The sequence below is a fragment of the Notamacropus eugenii genome, chromosome 2 (genome assembly GCF_028372415.1).
Source record: "Notamacropus eugenii isolate mMacEug1 chromosome 2, mMacEug1.pri_v2, whole genome shotgun sequence".
In the NCBI taxonomy this organism is placed as follows: domain Eukaryota; kingdom Metazoa; phylum Chordata; class Mammalia; order Diprotodontia; family Macropodidae; genus Notamacropus; species Notamacropus eugenii.
In genome coordinates this window covers 346,302,012-346,319,811 of record NC_092873.1, presented here as the reverse complement: position 1 = coordinate 346,319,811, position 17,800 = coordinate 346,302,012, and the positions used below count along the sequence as shown (strand labels likewise).

General features: G+C 41.2%; 1 protein-coding gene across 2 annotated transcripts in view; it reads left to right on the top strand.

Moving 5' to 3' along the window:
- The first annotated feature begins 3,066 nt into the window (after positions 1-3,066).
- ITGB3 (integrin subunit beta 3) overlaps positions 3,067-17,800 on the top strand; it is a 78,677-nt gene continuing 63,943 nt past the window's right edge. The window contains exon 1 of one of the 2 annotated variants that reach the window (XM_072645913.1): positions 3,067-3,572. In XM_072645913.1, coding sequence (XP_072502014.1) covers positions 3,509-3,572 — 64 coding nt within the window. In that variant the 5' untranslated portion in view covers positions 3,067-3,508. The remainder of the gene's footprint in view (positions 3,573-17,800) is intronic. The other variant, XM_072645914.1, reaches the window with a different exon arrangement.

Sequence of the window (17,800 nt, the reverse complement as noted above, 5' to 3'; positions counted from 1 at the left end):
GACCTTACATACTAGTGGGGAAAGGCAATATATAACAGGGAGCTGAAAAACAGGGTTGAGCGGGGGAGGTACTGAACATGGTGGTGAAGTCCAGAGAGTTTGAAGCAGAGTGGGGGCGGTGGGGGGGTGGAAATGTAAGCTGGTTATCCAGGGTTGTTCTCCCAAAATGGAGACCCTGGAAGGAACTTATTAATAGAGGCCATAAGGTACAGGGTGAAGTGGATAGGCCTCAGATTAGCTGTGTGACTCTGGGCAGTTCACTTAACCCTGTTTGCCTCAGTATTTCTCATCTATCAAATAAACTGGAGAAGGAAATGACAAACCATTCCAGTATCTCTGCCTAGAAAACCCCAAATGTGGTCATGAAGAGTCAGGCACAACCTAAATGACTGATCAACAACAATCACAAAAATAGAGTTAGAGGGATATTCCAGGGTGAGAAGGCCCCAGGTGCTGAAGGAAGATTCTGAGTGAGATGCTGTGAGACTTAGGAGCTCTACAGCAGAAGAAGAATCTTCTTCACGAGTGTGGGTCCCAGGCCTCCATGTTCCTCTTGGGGCCTGAGCTCCTTCTCAACTAATTCAGGAGAATTCTAACTTTTCCTCCATTTTTGGCCTTAGAACTTTATGCTCACTAATTTTTAAGCCTTATGTATCCCTTAATTTGTTTTTAAAAATTAAATTTTATTTTTAAATTAATAAGCATTTGTTTTCCCTCCCCTCATTAAGAAAAAAAGAATTAATCCTTTGTAACAAATATATATAATCAAGCAGAATACATCTTGTTGGTCTCCAAAAAAATCTATATCTCTGTCTATCTATCTATCTATCTATCTATCTATCCATCCATCCATCCATCCATCTATATATCATCTATGTATCTATGTATCTATCATCATTATCATCATCACCATCATCTACTTCATTGTGCATTTGAGTCCATCATTTGTCAGGTTTTGAGAAGTATACTTCATTTTTGGTCCTCTGGCTTAAATTCTGGTTGATTATTTTGTTGATTAGAGTTCTTAAGCTCTTCAAAGTTGCTTGTTTATGCAAGGTCATTATTACAGAAATTGTTCTTACACTTCACTGTGACTCAGTTCTTACAAGTCTTCCCAGGTTTCTCGGAGACCATTCCTTTCATCATTTCTTCTAGCACAATTTTTTCCCATTATAATAATTTGTTCAGCCATTCCCCAATTGATGGGAAATTAAAATCCTAGTTTTCAGTTCATTGCCACCACAAAAAATTACTATAAGTATTTTTTTTACATATGAGTCCTTTTCCTTTTATTTCTTTGGAGTAGTACAGGTAATTTATTCATTCCTAATGTTGAGCTGGGATAATAATCCCTAAACTTCTAGGTCACTGAGTTTTCCTAGTTCCTTAGATTCAGAGATCTGTCTCACAAACTCTGGTTACCTTTTCTTCCTCTATAACCATTGCTGGCATCTCTGGTTGATGGTACCCATCCCTCCGTTTCTCTTTTATTCCCTTGCTGCCACCACACACTGCAGACCATAAGTGAGTTTTCTTCTTTGTTTTTAAACTTTATTTTAAAGGAAGAAAAGGAGTATGCTGCAATAAACTACTCTCCTCTGAACAGGTAGTTCCCACTTTGAGTAAATTATGATTTAGTTCAAACTTCCTGGGTTTAAGGTAACCCTTTATTTATTCTCATGTCTAAAAGCTTACACCGTGAACTAGCGATTTCCAACTTTTTACCTCCAAAATGAAAATAGCAAATCTCCCTTCACCACCATTTGGGATTATCCTACTTGGTTCCTCTGGATTGAGATTACTGTTTCATTTACAATCCTAATTTCACTTTTAACCAGTCAAGGAGTCTATTTTCAGACTTTCAATGTCCTACTCCTATTTTTAGCCACCAAGCAACCAATTCTTACTCTTCTCAAGGAAGAGATTTCATAAAATATATTATTACAGTTGCACCTGTCACTAAACAAAGAGGAATTGGACATGACACCCATTTTGCCAAAACTGTTCACAAACATCTTCCTCTCTTTTTTCCAAAAGATACCAACTAGACCACCTTGGGCCTGGAGTCCAGAAGGCTCACATCCAACTTCAGTCACTTACTCTTAGCTATGTGATCCTGGGCAAGTCACTTAACCTTTTTCTGTCTCAGTTTTCTCAGCTATAAAGTGGGGAGAGTAATTACACCTACCTTCCAGGGTTGCTGTGAGGATCAAATGGTATAACACTTGTTAAGGGCTTAGCACATAGTAGGTGCTTAATAAATGTTTATTTCCTTTCCTCCCTCCCTTCCCTCTTTTCCTAAGGCATTTAGTGATTACCTTGATGTGCTTAGAGACAGCTCTGATCCTAGACCTGGCTCTGCAACTAACTTTGGCTTTTCAATCTTAAGGAAATGACATTTCTTGATAATAAGATAATAATAAGTTCTCCTCTGGCCTTCTATTTTCCAAAATATAAAATGAAATGGTTGAACTAGAGGAGCTTTAAACTTCCTATCAGCTCTAGGAAAAAAGAGAATAAATCCAGTTAGAGGTAATGAACACTTTATTGTAGCCCTTCAATCCAACAAGTGTCTATATATAGGGTTTGCTACCTGACCAGCACTTAAACAATTGGGGACAATATTCAATAATGTAATTGCCCTCCAGGAGTCTAGCTGGGGATTGTGTCAAGCCTAACTGGCATGTGTCAAGCCCGGACCGGTTCAGTACCAAGCTATCAGGTCCTAACTGAGAATAACCCGAGAATGGAGAACAATGAGTTCTCTATTAGTCCCTGAAGGCTTCCATGGCAGACAATGCAAAGGAACAAAGAATAATGAACCTAAATAGCTTGGGAACCAGAAAGGGATTTATAAATGTCGGTTATTATTATTATAAGTTCCTTGGGTGTGTGTGTTGGGGCGGGGGAGGGGGAGAGGGCAGGAATTTTATCATATTTTATCTTAGGATCTTCCCCCAAGTCCTTTACAACTCTTTTCAGACAGTCGGAGGTTAATAAACATTTCTTAAATTGAATTAATTAACGGTCTCCATTCTCTGCTCCCTTTTGGCTACGCGAGTTCCAGCTCGGCCTCCTACCCCTTCCCGCCCCACTTTTCATCTTTCCCTCGGGTGTGCTGAGCTGTACTCCTTCGGGGACTAGAAGTTGGGGCGGGGGTGGCGTGAAAGGGGAACACAAGAAAGAATTTTTCCTCTCTGGGCTTCGGCTTCCTCCTCTCAAAACTGAGGTTGGATTAGATGGTCTAAGGATAGCTGGCAGCAGCCCCAAGGTGATAAGAACCAGACCCATCGCCCCCCGCCCCCCCAAAAGCCCCTCCTCTTTTCCAGCTAGAAGGGAGGGAGTCTGCGGCTTACTCCTCCCCCCGACCTCGCGCAGTCCCACCCCCTCCATCCGTCCCCACCCTCCTGGAAGCCGTGGGGGGCGGGAAAAAAGACTGCGGGGCGTCCTGCGCTTTGCACCCAACTGTAGGGGATCGCGGAACAGAGCCAGGGTGGGAGAGACGAGAATGGGACCGCGGCAGCTCTGCTTGGCTCTGCTGGCGCTGGGGGCGCTGGCGGGCAGAGTCCAGGGTAAGTGGCACCAAACGGGCCGCGGATTCCGAGGCTATCCGGGCTCTGGGAGACCCCAGCTCGCTGAAGGGACTACAGAAGGAGTCCGGGCGCGACTTGTGCTCTGCCAGGCATCGGAACTGAGTGATCCGCAACTGTCGGGTCTTGTCCCCTTTGTGCAGCTCAATAGCGGGTCCTTTGGGTGCGAGTCCTCAGTGCAGGGATTTCTGACTTTGCAGCTCGTTGGGGATGTGTGGATCTTTCCGTGTTGTCTTCTTATTTCGGGTTTGCACTAGAAGTTCATCTCCAGGTAGTTTGTCTCCCCCACCCTCTCTCTCTCTTTCTCTGTCTCTGTCTCTCTGGTTCTCTCCGTCTCTGTCTGTCTCTGTCTCTCTGTCTGTCTCTGTCTCTCTGTCTCTGTCTGTCTGTCTCTGTCTGTCTCTGTCTCTGTCTCTGTCTCTCTCTCTCTCTCTCTCTCTCTCTCTCTCTCTCTCTCTCTCTCTCTCTCTCTCTCTCTCTCTCTCTCTCTCTCTCTCTCTCTCTCTCTCCTCTTGCGGTGATATGGCTATTGGTAAGGCTTTGCCTTCCCGAGTGTCAGTAGAGGCTGTGGTCTTACTGTACTGATGCTCAGACAGAAGGCTACTTACAGGTACAAAACAAGGCTGGGGTTCCGCTTTCGTTAAGTGAAGTCTAGGTTCACTTAAGTGAGACCAGGAAGTGAGACCAGGAAAGGTGCTCCGATCGGGATAAGGACTTCTTAGAGGCTCCAGGACTCAAATCTTGCTGCTGTAGATCTCAGGCTTACCCGCTCTTCGGGCCACAAGCAGACAGTTCCATATTTATGTCCCCATCTGGGAGGTGAGCAGGGGCTTCCTACTTTCCTCCTCCTGATCCACCCTGGATGAGATAGAGTGTGGTTGATGAGTCCACAGGGATTCACATATCTGAGTTCCTGAGAGGTCATGGACCTCTTTTGAAGGGAGGGAGAAGTTGGAGTGCTGGAGACAGCTTCTACTTTCTGGGACTTTCCTTGTTAGGGAGGCAGAAAATACTGGTGCGGGTCAAAATAACCCGCAGCTAACTGAGTATTATTCTCTGGGGGTTTTATTTTTATTTATTATGGGACTTACATGCTCAGAGGACCACAGAGTTGACTTATTTAATCAGCCAACAAGAATCTACTACGTGCAAAGTGTAGCACATCACTAAACATTGTGGGGAGATAAATATGGGGTTTAGCCTAGTAGGGGATAAGACAAAGGCAGATAACTGGAACACACAATATTAGAACTCATGTTTATTAGGGAGTTAAAACGCAAAGTGCTGTGTGAGGACACAGAATGGGTATTGTTACCCAAGAAGGAATCATTGCCCAAGAGGAGGGTTCTCCAGAAGGCTGGAGGAACATTTGAGTTATATTGCTGAGGCTATTAGTAATTATAACTGACATTTACATAGATCTTTTAAGGTTTTCAAAGCACTTTTTCAAAGTTATTTATAAATGTAAAATAGAACATGTAATTATTATAAACACTTATAGTTTAAAAATTATTTATAAATGTCATTCACTTTCCCACCTCTGCTGTCTACCATACTACTGTCTCATAAAACTCAGGTGAGCAAAATGTCTAAATAGAGAATCTCAAAATTAACATGTCCAAAACAACTCATTTTCTTTCTCTTCAAACTCCGTCTTTTCTAAACTTTTCTGTTTCTGTTGAAGATATCTTCTTCTGTTTAAGATACCAGCCTTCTGGTCACTCAGGTTTACCAAATATCTTGAATAGATCCCCTTCTCTCTACTTATACTGCTACCAACCTAGTTTATTATCTCTCTCCGGGACTATTCCATCAGCCATCTAATTGATCAACCTGCCTCATGTATCTTCTCATTCTATTCATTTTCCCTACAGCTGCTAAGGTGATTTTCCTAAGGTTTAGGCGTGACAGTGTCACTCCAGTACTCAGTAAACTCCCCTGGCTTCCTATTACCTACAGATCAACTATATAGTCCTTTGGCATTTAAAGTTCTTCACAACTTGACCCCTCCCTAGCTTTCCATTCTATGACCTTTATACTCTACACCTTTATAAATCAACTATACAGTCCTATTTACTCTTTCTCACACCTAATATTTTATCTCCAGTTTTTGTACTGACTGTTCTCCAAGCCTCAAGCGCTCTTCTTCCTCAGACTGGCCTCTCAGAATCCCTGGCTTCCTTCAAGACACAGCTCAAGCACCACATCAATAGCTGGTTTTTTCCTGGTCCCCAAAGATGCTGGAGCCTTTTCTTCTAAGGTTCCCTTTTCCACTCATTTTGTCTATGTTTTTCATTTACTTATGTATGTGCCTAGTGTCTTTCCCATTAGAATGTAAGTTCCTTGAAAGCAGAAGCTATTTTTGTCTTTCTTTGTATTTGTATTACATCATCCAGTGATGGTTCTGTGAGTGCTTAATAAATGCATGACTAACCGACATTATTTACTGCCTTGGCGTTATCTTGCCACCTCATTTTCCCTCACCCTACACTTCTAGTCAGTCGCCAAATCTTGTTATTTCTACCTTCACAATATCTCTCACTTCTGTGCCTTTTTCTCTACTCCCCCATCATCTTAGACCCCCATCACCTCTTGCTTGAACTATTTCCATAGTCTCCTAATTACTGCTCCTGTCTCCTCTCTTCCCTTTTTGTTGTACACAATTGCCACAGTAATACTCCCCAAAAGTAAGACTGGCCATGTCTTTCTCCTGCTCAGAAAATTTCAAATGGCTTCCTATTGCTTCTAAAATCAAATATAAGCTCCTTTGTTTAGTTTGGAAGCCCATAAGAACCTGTCCCCAATTTAACTTTCCAGCCATAGTATTCAATCCCACTTGAGACAGTTCAGTCAAATTTTCTGTTTCCCACATTTGACACTCCATTTTGCATCTCCTGACCTGTTCCTCATGCCTGAAATGCACTTTCATATCAAATCTACCTCTTAGAATCTCTTGCTTCCTTCAAATGTCTGTATAAATGGCATTGCTACTTAAAGCCTTTCCTGATACCCACCCTGCTCCTAGTGCCTTTACCCTACAAATTTTACCTTCTTTTTATTATGCATATGCACATATCTTGCATATATATGTATATATACATGTATTGTATGTATATGTATGTGTTTTATATATATACACATACATGCATACATGCATATATATATATATATATATATGCATGTATGCAATGATTTAAGTCTTTCTATCTCACCCAGACTGGAAGTGTAGAGGCTGTTTACATGCCTGATCTCATTCCAATCAACATGAGAATTTCAATTACAGTTATCCCTTCCACATTGTGAATTTCCCAACTGAGGTTTCAATATATCATGCATCAGCATAAGAATGGGAATTTTCTGGGAGTTTTTCGGAAGTCTCAGAGAACTCTCAAAGGCATGACACAGAAAAAGTTTAGAAACTCAGAAATGCATAAAATATGTATACAGTATTGTATAATATCAACAGTTTATCTTTTAATAACCATAATAATTGAGACTTCTTTTCTGGTATGAAAGGAGGGTCAAAAATTTTTACACAGACTTTCCAGATCATGGAACACCGTGCTTCTGACCTCTGAGATGTGGAAGGGATGACTGTAACTCTATTTCAGATCTGGGCCAATTTGACCCCTCTTTAGGCAATCTGATGCCTCAGTCCCCTTCTAGGAACTCACTATATTAATGCTGAGAACTTAGTGTAGACACACAGTGGCTCAGCCTGCTACAGTTTAGAAATGCCAGGCTCAAGAGATCCATCAACTTCAGTCTCTCCAATAATGCAGATTATAGGAGTCTGCTACCACATACTTATGTGCATGTCATCTCCCTCAGGAAACTATAAGATCTTTGAGGGCAAGGACTGTTTTATTTTTGTCTTTGTACCTCCATGTACCTCCATGGCCTAGTACAGTATCTGGAAACTAGTTAGCTCTTTTTAATGATTTTTGATTGCTTGATTTCCAGGTAAGCCTAAATCTTGGGCATATAGAGCTGTTAAAAGGTCTGTTTGAGGTACAGTCTGCTGTTGAAGGATCCCTTTCTCATGAGCAGTGAATTGAAAAATTCAGGGAGGCTTCTTTGGTGGCCCCTTTTTATGAATTTTTTGCGAATCCCAGTAGAATACATACAGGCCTTATGGAAGGAGTTGCAAAGAGTATGCTAGGCCATTTGCATCCTATCCTGGATCCTTTAGTCTGTCAGAGGCTTAACTAAGTCAGTTACTGCCATACCACTGATTGGAAGGCATTGGGGTAGAATGTTTCCAATTATAGAATAGATTGTCTGTGTGCCCAGTGTTGGAACCTGGTAATCTAATGTCGAATTGATCTTAGATTGAGGAGTAACCATTTCCCTGCCTCCAGGCTAGATTTGGGCTGGGGAGAGCCAGAGGTTTCTTAGAATATCTCCAGTAGAAGTAGGCTTACATCCAGCAATGTGATAGTAAATATTTAACAACCAATTCTGAAAAAAAAAATGTACATTGCACTTTTAAGTATAACCTACATTATTAATATTTTCTCCACCACTTTCTTAAATCTAGACAATCAACAAAACAATAAATCAAGCCCCAATTTATAGTATTTGCTAATTTCCATATAACAATGGCTCCCACTGGTAGGTAGGCTCTGGTAAGCCACCCTAAGCCTGAGAGACCCTTGGATTTAGGATTTGTTATGGTCCCTGCTCAGGTCAACCAAACAATAACTCAAACTGTACTAGTAAAACCCAGAATCATTCTGATCTCTCAGGAATCCTGGGTACCAGAGGGAATTTAGGTCTGACTTCAGTCTCCTAGAGATTCTGTTACCTTGTAGATCAAAGAGATCTGGTCATAGCTGGGAGATGGGAAGGAGATGGGAAAGGGATGTGATGCATAGAGAAGGAAGGATGAGGGTCTGATAGAATCTACTAGAATGAGAGAGGTCTGGTATAGGAGTGGGGAGGTAAGGAGAGCTGGGAAGCAAAGTTTCACAGGTTTTGTACCACATACATGAAATGGAATAGTTTTTCATAATTCAGCAATTACTTTATAATCTATAATTATTAGCATTGTGGTTATAATCAGGGGACAGGTAAGTGACACAACTGATAGAGCAATTGACCCGAAGTCAGGAAGACTCATCTTCCTGAGTTGAAATCTGGCCTCAGATACTTACAATGTCTGTGTGGCTCTGGCAAGTCACTTAATCCTGTTTGCCTCAGTTTCCCCATCTGTCAAATGAGATGGAGAGGAAAATGGCAAACTACTCCAGTATCTCTGCCAAGAAAACCCCAAATGGGGTCACAAAGCGTTGGACAGAACTGAAATGACTGAACCACCATAGCAATAAAGAGAGCTCACATTTCTGTAGTGAACCTTAAGTCTCTCGGGAATCATAAACAGACTGAGAGATGGAAAAGCACTTAGAGACCATCAAATCTAATTCTCTCTGCTTGTGGTCAAGAAACTGAGTTCCAGAGTGACTGGTCCAGCCTCACATAAAGCAACAAATGGCAGACCTAGAACTCATACCCAGTTCCCTGGGCTTCAAATCCGTAATTCTTTATACTATACCACATGGATTTGGCAGTCTAAGGATCCAGGTTCAAATCCCATCTCTGCCATTTCCTATTCATGTGACCTTGGACAAGTCATTTAGCTTCCCTGGGCCTCAAATGCCTCATCTGTCAAGCAAGGGTGATGGACTAGATGACCTCTAAGCTTCAAAGGGAGAGGTAGGGCAAGTATTGCACTGTTAATATTGACTGTTGTTCAGTTGTTTCAGGTATGTTTGTTGTTTCTCATAGCACAATGATATTCTATTACATTTATGTGCCACAATTTGTTTATTCATTCCCCAGTTGATGGACATCTGCTTTCCTTCCAGTTTTTTACCACCACAAAAGGTGCTGATAAAAATATTTTGGCACATATGGAGCCTTTCTTTTTGTTGGTAACTTCCTTGGGGTACATACTCAGTAATGGAATCTCTGGATCAAAGGGCATGGACATTTTAGCTACTTCCGTAATTCCGTATTGCTTTTCGGAGTGGTTGTATTAATCCATGGCTCCACCAATAATGCTAATGATTCATTAGGCCTGTGTTTTCCATTCTCATCTTGGATTATCTTTGCCACTTGGCTGGATGTGAGGCAAAATCTCAGAGTTAGACAATGTACTTCTTAAAGGATCTTGCAAAACAATGGGAAAATAATTTTATATTTGCTGTTACCTGATTTACATGGAATTTTTCATGAGCCTTGCTTAGTGTTGTGAAACGGAGGAGCAACTCTATTTGGCTATTCAATTCTGGACATCCTAGGGAGAGACAATGCATCCTGCATATATCTGAGTATTTCCCCAATGAAGATGGTGTCTAGTGGGCTTTCCAGGCACCAAGCAGTGGTATAATTCCTGAGGTCACTATGAAGATCATCACCTCTCTTTCCTGGAGGTCAGGCAAGGTGGTCATCTTTCTCTTCTCTGGCCTGTGAGAAGGGAAGGCCCCTGGAGACAGATGTCAAAGAAAAGTGTGAGGGAATCCCATGCCTTTGGACTTTTCCAATTGAAATCCCCTCATCTCTAAAACCTCACCCCATCCAGGGCCTCCAGTTATCGCCCATCCTCAGCTGTGCCTCTCCTCTTGCCCTGTTTTCAGGAAAAGCCAGGAAGAGCACCCACAAGAACCACAGCTCATGAATCAGCAGACAGATAATTATCAAGGGGAAAGAGAGTGGACAGTTTCTGGGATAAGCCGTTCAAACCTCCCCTCTGCCCACAGAGCTGGTGTGGTTTTTCATCCCATCTTCTTTCTTTTGAAACTGAGCCAGCTCCCTGACTGAGCAGATGGTTGCAGTGGAGGTCAAGACACCAGGGGAAAAGGAGGTGGACTGGGAATGACACAGTTGGACTCTTCTAACTTTACCATGCCAGCCAAGTTTATGTTTCAGATTCCCAAGTGAAATTTTGTAAAAACTACCTCTTCCCTCCATCATACTTCTAGAAATGTCCTCATTCTACTCTCCATCCCCAATTCCTTTTTTTAAGACAATTGTGGTTAAGTGACTTACCAACGTCCCAAAGCTAGTAAGTGTATGAGGCAGGATTTGAGCTCAGGTCCTCCTGCCTCCAGGGATGGTGCTCTATCCACTGTGTCTTCTGGAGCAAGTAGTCCCCAAGAGATAGTGTGGTTTAGTGGAAAAAATACTGAAAGATCTGGATTTGAATCTGAGTTTAGCTGCTTAGCACTTGTGTGCCTTTGGCCAAACCACTTAACCCAGGGGTGGGGAATCCAAGTAGGATGCAATCAAAGAGTTACACTTGAGGACCTAGAGGGCTGCATGTGGCTCTGAGGCACAAGTTCCCCAACCCTGACTTAACACTTTTCAGTTTCCCCATCTGTAAAATGATGGGGTTGAATTAAATAATCTTAAAAGTCTCTTCAAGTTCTAAACTCTGTGATCCTAAACTCTGTGATCTAGTATTAGATATTAAATGCCATGAAATCAAGAATCATGTCTGATTCAAAATTTGCATCTTCTCAGTTACCTATCATAGCACTCTGCACACAGTAGGCCTTTAAAAAATATTGATTAGTGAATTATTATGTCATGTAGAACAGAGGTGTCAAACCTGAGGAGGGCACTCCCAAGGTCAAACCAAGTTAAATTGTAATTGGGAAATGTTTAACAAAATAAATAAAATATAATACAATACAGATAATGTTAATTTGCAACTTATAAAGTCAAAATACACCCCCTAGAGACCTGTTTGATACCACTTAGTAGAACATGGTAGGGCAGGGAGGTGGCATAGTCGATAAAGTGTTGGCCCTAGAATCAGGAGGACCTGATTCCTGCTAGAACCTACTAGCTGTATGACCCTGGGCAAGTCACTTAACTCTGAATGTCTCAGTTTCTTCATCTGTAGAAATGAGTTGGAGAAGGATATGGCAAAACCACTCCAGTATCTTTGTCAAGACAACTCCAAACGAGATCAGGAAAGATCAGACACAATTGAAAAATGAGTAGAACATGGTATAGAAGGCAGAAAGGGCCCTGGATTTGAGTCAGGCCACCTTGGTTCTAATCTTGACTCTACCACTTACTATTGGACATTTAATCTTTTGACCTCCCTGGACTTCAGTTACTTCATCCACAAAATGAGGAGGTTGGACTACTTGGTCTCCTGGGTTCCTTTCAGCTTTAAATCTATGATCCATCTAGTACTATCCTAGCCACTCGAAATGGGGAATTTGTACTTCTGCTACCCATGATTCAATGCATTTATCTTATTTCAAGATTGATTTAGTGCGTAGGAAGAAAAATCTTGATCATCAATGTGACTAATACATTGGGATGATCTGTTAATACCATCTGTCCTAGATAGTTTGGACTTTTACTTAACTAAAGGTGAGTGACTAAAAATACTAGACCTCTTTTGAGGTTCACCTTTGGAATCCTAAGATTCCCAGTTAGGCTGATACATTTGGGCTATTAACAAGCTGTTTAATAATTTTTCAATTACTTAACAGCTAGGGCTTTAAGTATATTGAAGATAGACTCACATACTCTCTTTTCCTGGGAACAATTAGGAGTTAGTGGTGAAAGGCAGTGAGTCACATTCTTTTGGGCCAGATGCTTCTAAGAAAAAAATATGATATTTTGAGACTCTGAAGTTTCTAAAGAAATAAATAAATTTGGCTCTGAGAACCTCATTTTCATGTGAATGCCTGGATAAAAAGGAAGGCAGAATGGATTGCTTTTGACAACATTGCCATACACAACATAGATGTGAAATCAGGTTAGGAGGTGAAGTAGCTGCAGAAATGAAAAGCTGGGTTTGGAAGGAGGTCATCAGGAGGACAAGGCTGGGTTAGGGGAGACCGTGGAAGAACTGCCCAGGACTTGATGCTGACTTAGATTCTGTTTTGTGGCTATATCAGTGACTTCTTTGATCACTAAAGACTTTCTCCTACAGAGATCTGAATGGATCCAACCAAGGTGGAAAAGCTCTCAGTCTGTTCTTTGAGGTGTTGTCCTACAAGTTTTCAAAAGCCTGGTCAATTACCAGTCTATCAAAGGACTGTAGCCACACTAGCTTATGTATATCCTTGGCAAAGGCAGGAGGGGCTGTGATCTGCATAGTCAGAAGGGAGGAAATAGTGGGTCTTTAGAAAAGTTAAAGTATTTATTGGAACCTAACATGCCACAGTCGATAGAGTCAGGAAGACTCCTCTTCCCGAGTTCAAATCTGGCCTACGACACTTACTAACTGTATGACCCTGGGCAAATCTCTTTACTCTTTTTTCCTTCATTTCCTCATCTGTAAAATGAGCTGGAAAAGAAATGGCAAACATCTTTGCCGAGAAAACTCCAGATGGTGTCATGAAGAGTCGGACATGACTGAACCACAAGAACATCTGAATGATCAAAATTTCCTAAAAACATTGAGTTATGCTGTAGTAATGTGGGACAAATATTGATGATACTTCCCAGCACTTTTGGAAGGCTGGAATTCATAGCATTCGAAGCCATTTGGGAGAAGTAACCATAATGCTGCAGAACAAATAATCAGGCCAGGGCAACAAGGACTTTGCAGCAAGAAGCTAACATTTAGGGGGCAGAGACAGCACCATCCCAGGGCTTGCTTGTACCCCCTCAAAGCTGGGCAAAATTGTTCTCGTTATTAACTTTTCACAGTCACTTTCACCACAGTGGAACTGGAAGGATCTTTAAAACTATCTAATCCAGACTTCTCATTTTACAGAAGAGGAACCTGAGACCCAGACAAGACTTGCTCAAACTCATATAGGTAGGAAGTGGAAAAGCCAGGATTCAAACCCGTGTCCTCTGACCAACTCCCGCTACCCACCATCCTACTCAAGTTGTCCTATGGCACTATATTACCTTATTTCTATTTTTACGTTTAATTTTTATTTTACTTTTTCTCAAGTATGTGTAAAGAAGAGTGTTTAACATTCTTTTTTAATATTCATATTCTGTCCCTCCTTCACCTTCTTCTTTGAGAAGGCAAACAGTTCAATATAGATTATACACATGCAGTCATGTAAGACATTTCCCTATTAGTCATGTTCATTGCCTTGTTTCTTAAAAGAAAAAGAAAAGAAAAATGAAAGAAATTAAAGAGGATAACCATGACAATTTCTGGTCATACTGAACACAGTAGGTACTCTATGGATGCTTATTTCCTTCCCCCAAACTTTTTGAGCTAAAGTGCCCCTCCCTGGTCACCATTTACCTTTGTATATTATTTCTCACATTAGAAAGTAAGCACCTAGCAGGCAGGGATAGTCTTTGAGGTTTCTATTTTTAGTCATGGCACTTAGTACCGTGTTTGTCACACAGTAAGTTCTTAATTGAATGCTCATTCATTCATTTCTAATAAACCATCGCTTGTAACAATTTTTTAAAAGAAAAAAATAGTTTAGCAAAACCAATTACCCCATCCACACTCTCTGACAATATATGCTTTATAATTCCACTCCCGTGCCTGACCCCTTCTCCAAAGAAGGGAAGAATCTGTTGCTTTTCTGTCAGGGTTAAATATAGTTATCATCATTACTCAGCATTCAGTTTTATTTGTAATTCTTTCCATTTATGTTTTTAAACCTAATTGGTTACACATGGTACTTGACTACATACCATTGTTCTCTACAAATTTAATTTATGCAAGGATATATAGAGTTTCTTGGTTCTGCTTACTTTGTCAGTTCATATAAATCTTTCCATGTTTCTTTGGGTTCTTCACATTCATCATTTCTTCTGATAGTCATTTTTCATTACATTTATGAACCATGATATGTTTAGCCATTTACCAATGTGATAGATATTTGCTTTGCTTCCAGTTCTTTGCACAAAAGTGCTGCTATGAAGACTTCAGAGTTTAGGGGGCAGCTAAGTGGTACAGTGGAGAGAGTGGCAGACCTGGAGGCAGGCAGACCTGAATCCAAATCCAGGCTCACACACTTACTATGGGTATGACATTGAGCAAGTCATAGAACCCTGTTGCCTCAGTTTTCTCATCTACAAAATGAGCTGGAAAAGGAAATGGCAAACCACTCCAGCATCATTGCCAAGTAGACCCCAAATGGAGTCACAGAGTTGGACGTGATTGAAATGAATGTACAACATCAACAAGATGTTGAATTAGAGTGCTGGGCTTGGAGTTAGAAAGAACTGAGTTCAAATCCAGTCTCAAACATTTACTAGCTGTGTTACCTTGGATAGATCATGTAATTTGTTTGCCTCAGTTTTCTCAACTGTAAAATGGGGATAAAAATAGCACCCACCTCTCTGGATTGTTGTGAGGATCAAATAAGATGCTATTTATAAAATACTTAGCAGAGTGCCTGGCACAGAGTAGGAACTCTATAAATACTAGCTATTGCTTTTTATTATTTACTTTTCTCCTCAACCTCCCTAGGGGATGTGCCTAGAGGTGAGATCTCTGAATTAGAGAGTGTGAGTCTGCCTTTACTGTCAGCTGTTCTCCTTTGAGATGGGAAGGGGAGAAGTCTAATCAGGTCATCTATAGATATCTCACTGTTGTTGATTTGTTTCAGATGTATCCGACTGAATATCCCAAAGTGGTCAAATTATTCTAATTTACACTGCATGTTTCCATTGGGCTGGAACCAATGATCATATCTCACATAATAATCCTGAATAGTATGGATCTGAACACATATGATCACTTCAGGGGATGAACTTTCTTCTTCCATATCAAGATTCTAAGTGACTTATACTTCCTGAGAGAATTAGAAATAAGCTTGAAGCCTTGCCATTTTTATACTTTGAATCTCCAGACCTGACCATTTGCCCTCCTGCTGGGCCCATTAGCATCTGCCCTGTATCTGCATCTGCATCCTTCTAAAGCCTTGATGTCCACTCTGATGTAGGATCTTCCTGTATATGTTCTCTCCCCCATTAGGATGTGATCTTAGTGACAGCAAAAATTTTCTTACTTTTCCCTTTGTAACCCCATTGCTTAATTAAAGCTTATTCATTCAACAAATAAAATTTACACTGGATGAGAAGGCATAGGTGGGTTGACTAAATAAGTATTCCCATCAGGAACCATGGAGTCTCAGTCAGGTGATGCAATGGATAGAGTATTGGCCCTAGAGTCAGGAAGATGAGTTAAAATCCACCTTCACATGCTAACCATGTGACTTTAGGCAAGTCATTGAATCTCTGTGTGCCTTGCTTTCCTCATCTGTAAAATGGGGATAATAATAGAACCTGCCTCTCAAGGTTATTGTGGGAATTAAATGAGGTAATATTTGTATGTAGTAAGTACTCTATAAATGGTAGCTGTATTATTAGTTGGAAGGGACCTCGGAGGCTAACCTATTTCTGACGGACAATACCCTCTGTCACACTCAGCTACTGTCTGTACACTTTTTGCTGGAAAACTTATGGAAGAAACCAATTGCCTCCCAAGATAACCTATTTCCTTTTGGACTTTCCTAATGATTACAAAGATTTTCCTTACCATAAGCTTAAACCTGTTTCTCTTCAAGCACTATCCCTTATTCCTAATTCTACCCTTTGGGGACAAACCTAGGGAACAAGAATGAGTATGATTCTGGTCACATGGAAGTTCCACAGTGGAAGAAGCATCATGTAGTTCAAATAACCCTGGACCAAGGGTCAGAAGACACATGTTTTGGGTGCCTTCTTCACTGCTTGCTAGTTTGTGTGATCATGGAAAGTTACCTAATGTCTCTGAGCCTCAGACTTCTCATCTATAAAATGGGGATAACAACATCTTTCCTACTGAGGAAAATGAGACCCAAAGGTCAGGTAATGTCTGTCAGATATTATGCCAGAGATGGCTCCTTCTCAGCACTGGCTCATTGGACCAAGTGTTTATAATGGAAAATCATTCATATCCTGACTACCATTCATCTCTACAGGAAGTGACCTGTCCAGGGTCAGTGGCTGAGCTGGGATGCAATCCAAGACTTGGACCAGCTGCTTCCCTGGTCTCCTCTCTGACAAATGACAACAAAGATTACCGTTGTATTGCAGTGTAATCATTCCAAAAAAAAAAACCCCAACTGCATCACTTTCCCTTAAATGACTTCCAGTCTCAACTTGGCTCAACTCTAGAGAACACCCTGTAGAGGATGGTGAGCATGTCCTATTGTAGGAGGGCTGACTTCTTAACTCCTGTCACACTGGGACAATGCATCTTGAAAAATGTCCTTCATTTCTGCATTTTTGCCTCATGTTGGATCCCTTCCTTCTCCTTTCTTTCCTCTTTGTCTCATGTCTTTCCTACTTGCACTGTTATTTTCCATCCTTGGTAAGTCATTTATGTTTGATCAGCCACAGCCGTTATATTTGGAAATACTTTTCGGTAATATTGTTTGGATCATGCAGTCCTCCTCACCTTATGGTCCTCTCTTCCTCACTGAAGTCTATTTCCTCTCTGGCTTCACCCACTTTCTAGGCTAGAGTTCCTCACCCCAAAACTTGTGATCCAAAAGAGAAATCTTATGCTTCTAACTTGGGAGAAGTCAGCTCATTAATAAACACATATATACCAGGCATTGTGCTAAGTGCTGGGGATATAAAGAAAGGTAAAGATAATCCTTGCACTCCAGGATTTCTCAGTCTAGTGGCTAACCCAACACACAAACAGCTAAGGGCCAACAAGCTATATATAGGATGAAATGGAAATCATCAACTAAGGGAAGGCATCAGAATTAAGGGGGATCAGGAGCAAATTCCTATATAAGTGGGATTTTAAGGAAGCAGGGATTCCCCCATCTTTTACCAGGATCTATCTTGAAATCCTTCTCTATAATCTTGTGGCACTGAAAAGGAAAAACTCAATTCTCCTGGCTCATAGACTCAGAACAAACGCTGAGGTTGGGGATTCTCCAGAAGAGGGTTTAACAGAAACATCCCATTTTGCTTCTTTTCCTGCAGCTAATTTGTCAAAAGAGAGAGGATTATCAGAAGGAAAAGGGCTTTTCAAATTGTTTATTCAAATGAGGTCCCTGGGAAGAGGTTGGGCCCTCGGGTGCAAGAGGAGGGATGTGAATGGGTGGAACTGGGAAACAAAGCCTTCCACACATTTTAGAGAATGAAATCTCAGAGGAGGCAGCTTATTGAATCATCATGGGCTCCAGCCCAGAGATTCTTCATGAATTAACAGTTCTCAGCTGAAAGAGAGGGCAAATCCTAGACTTTTAAAG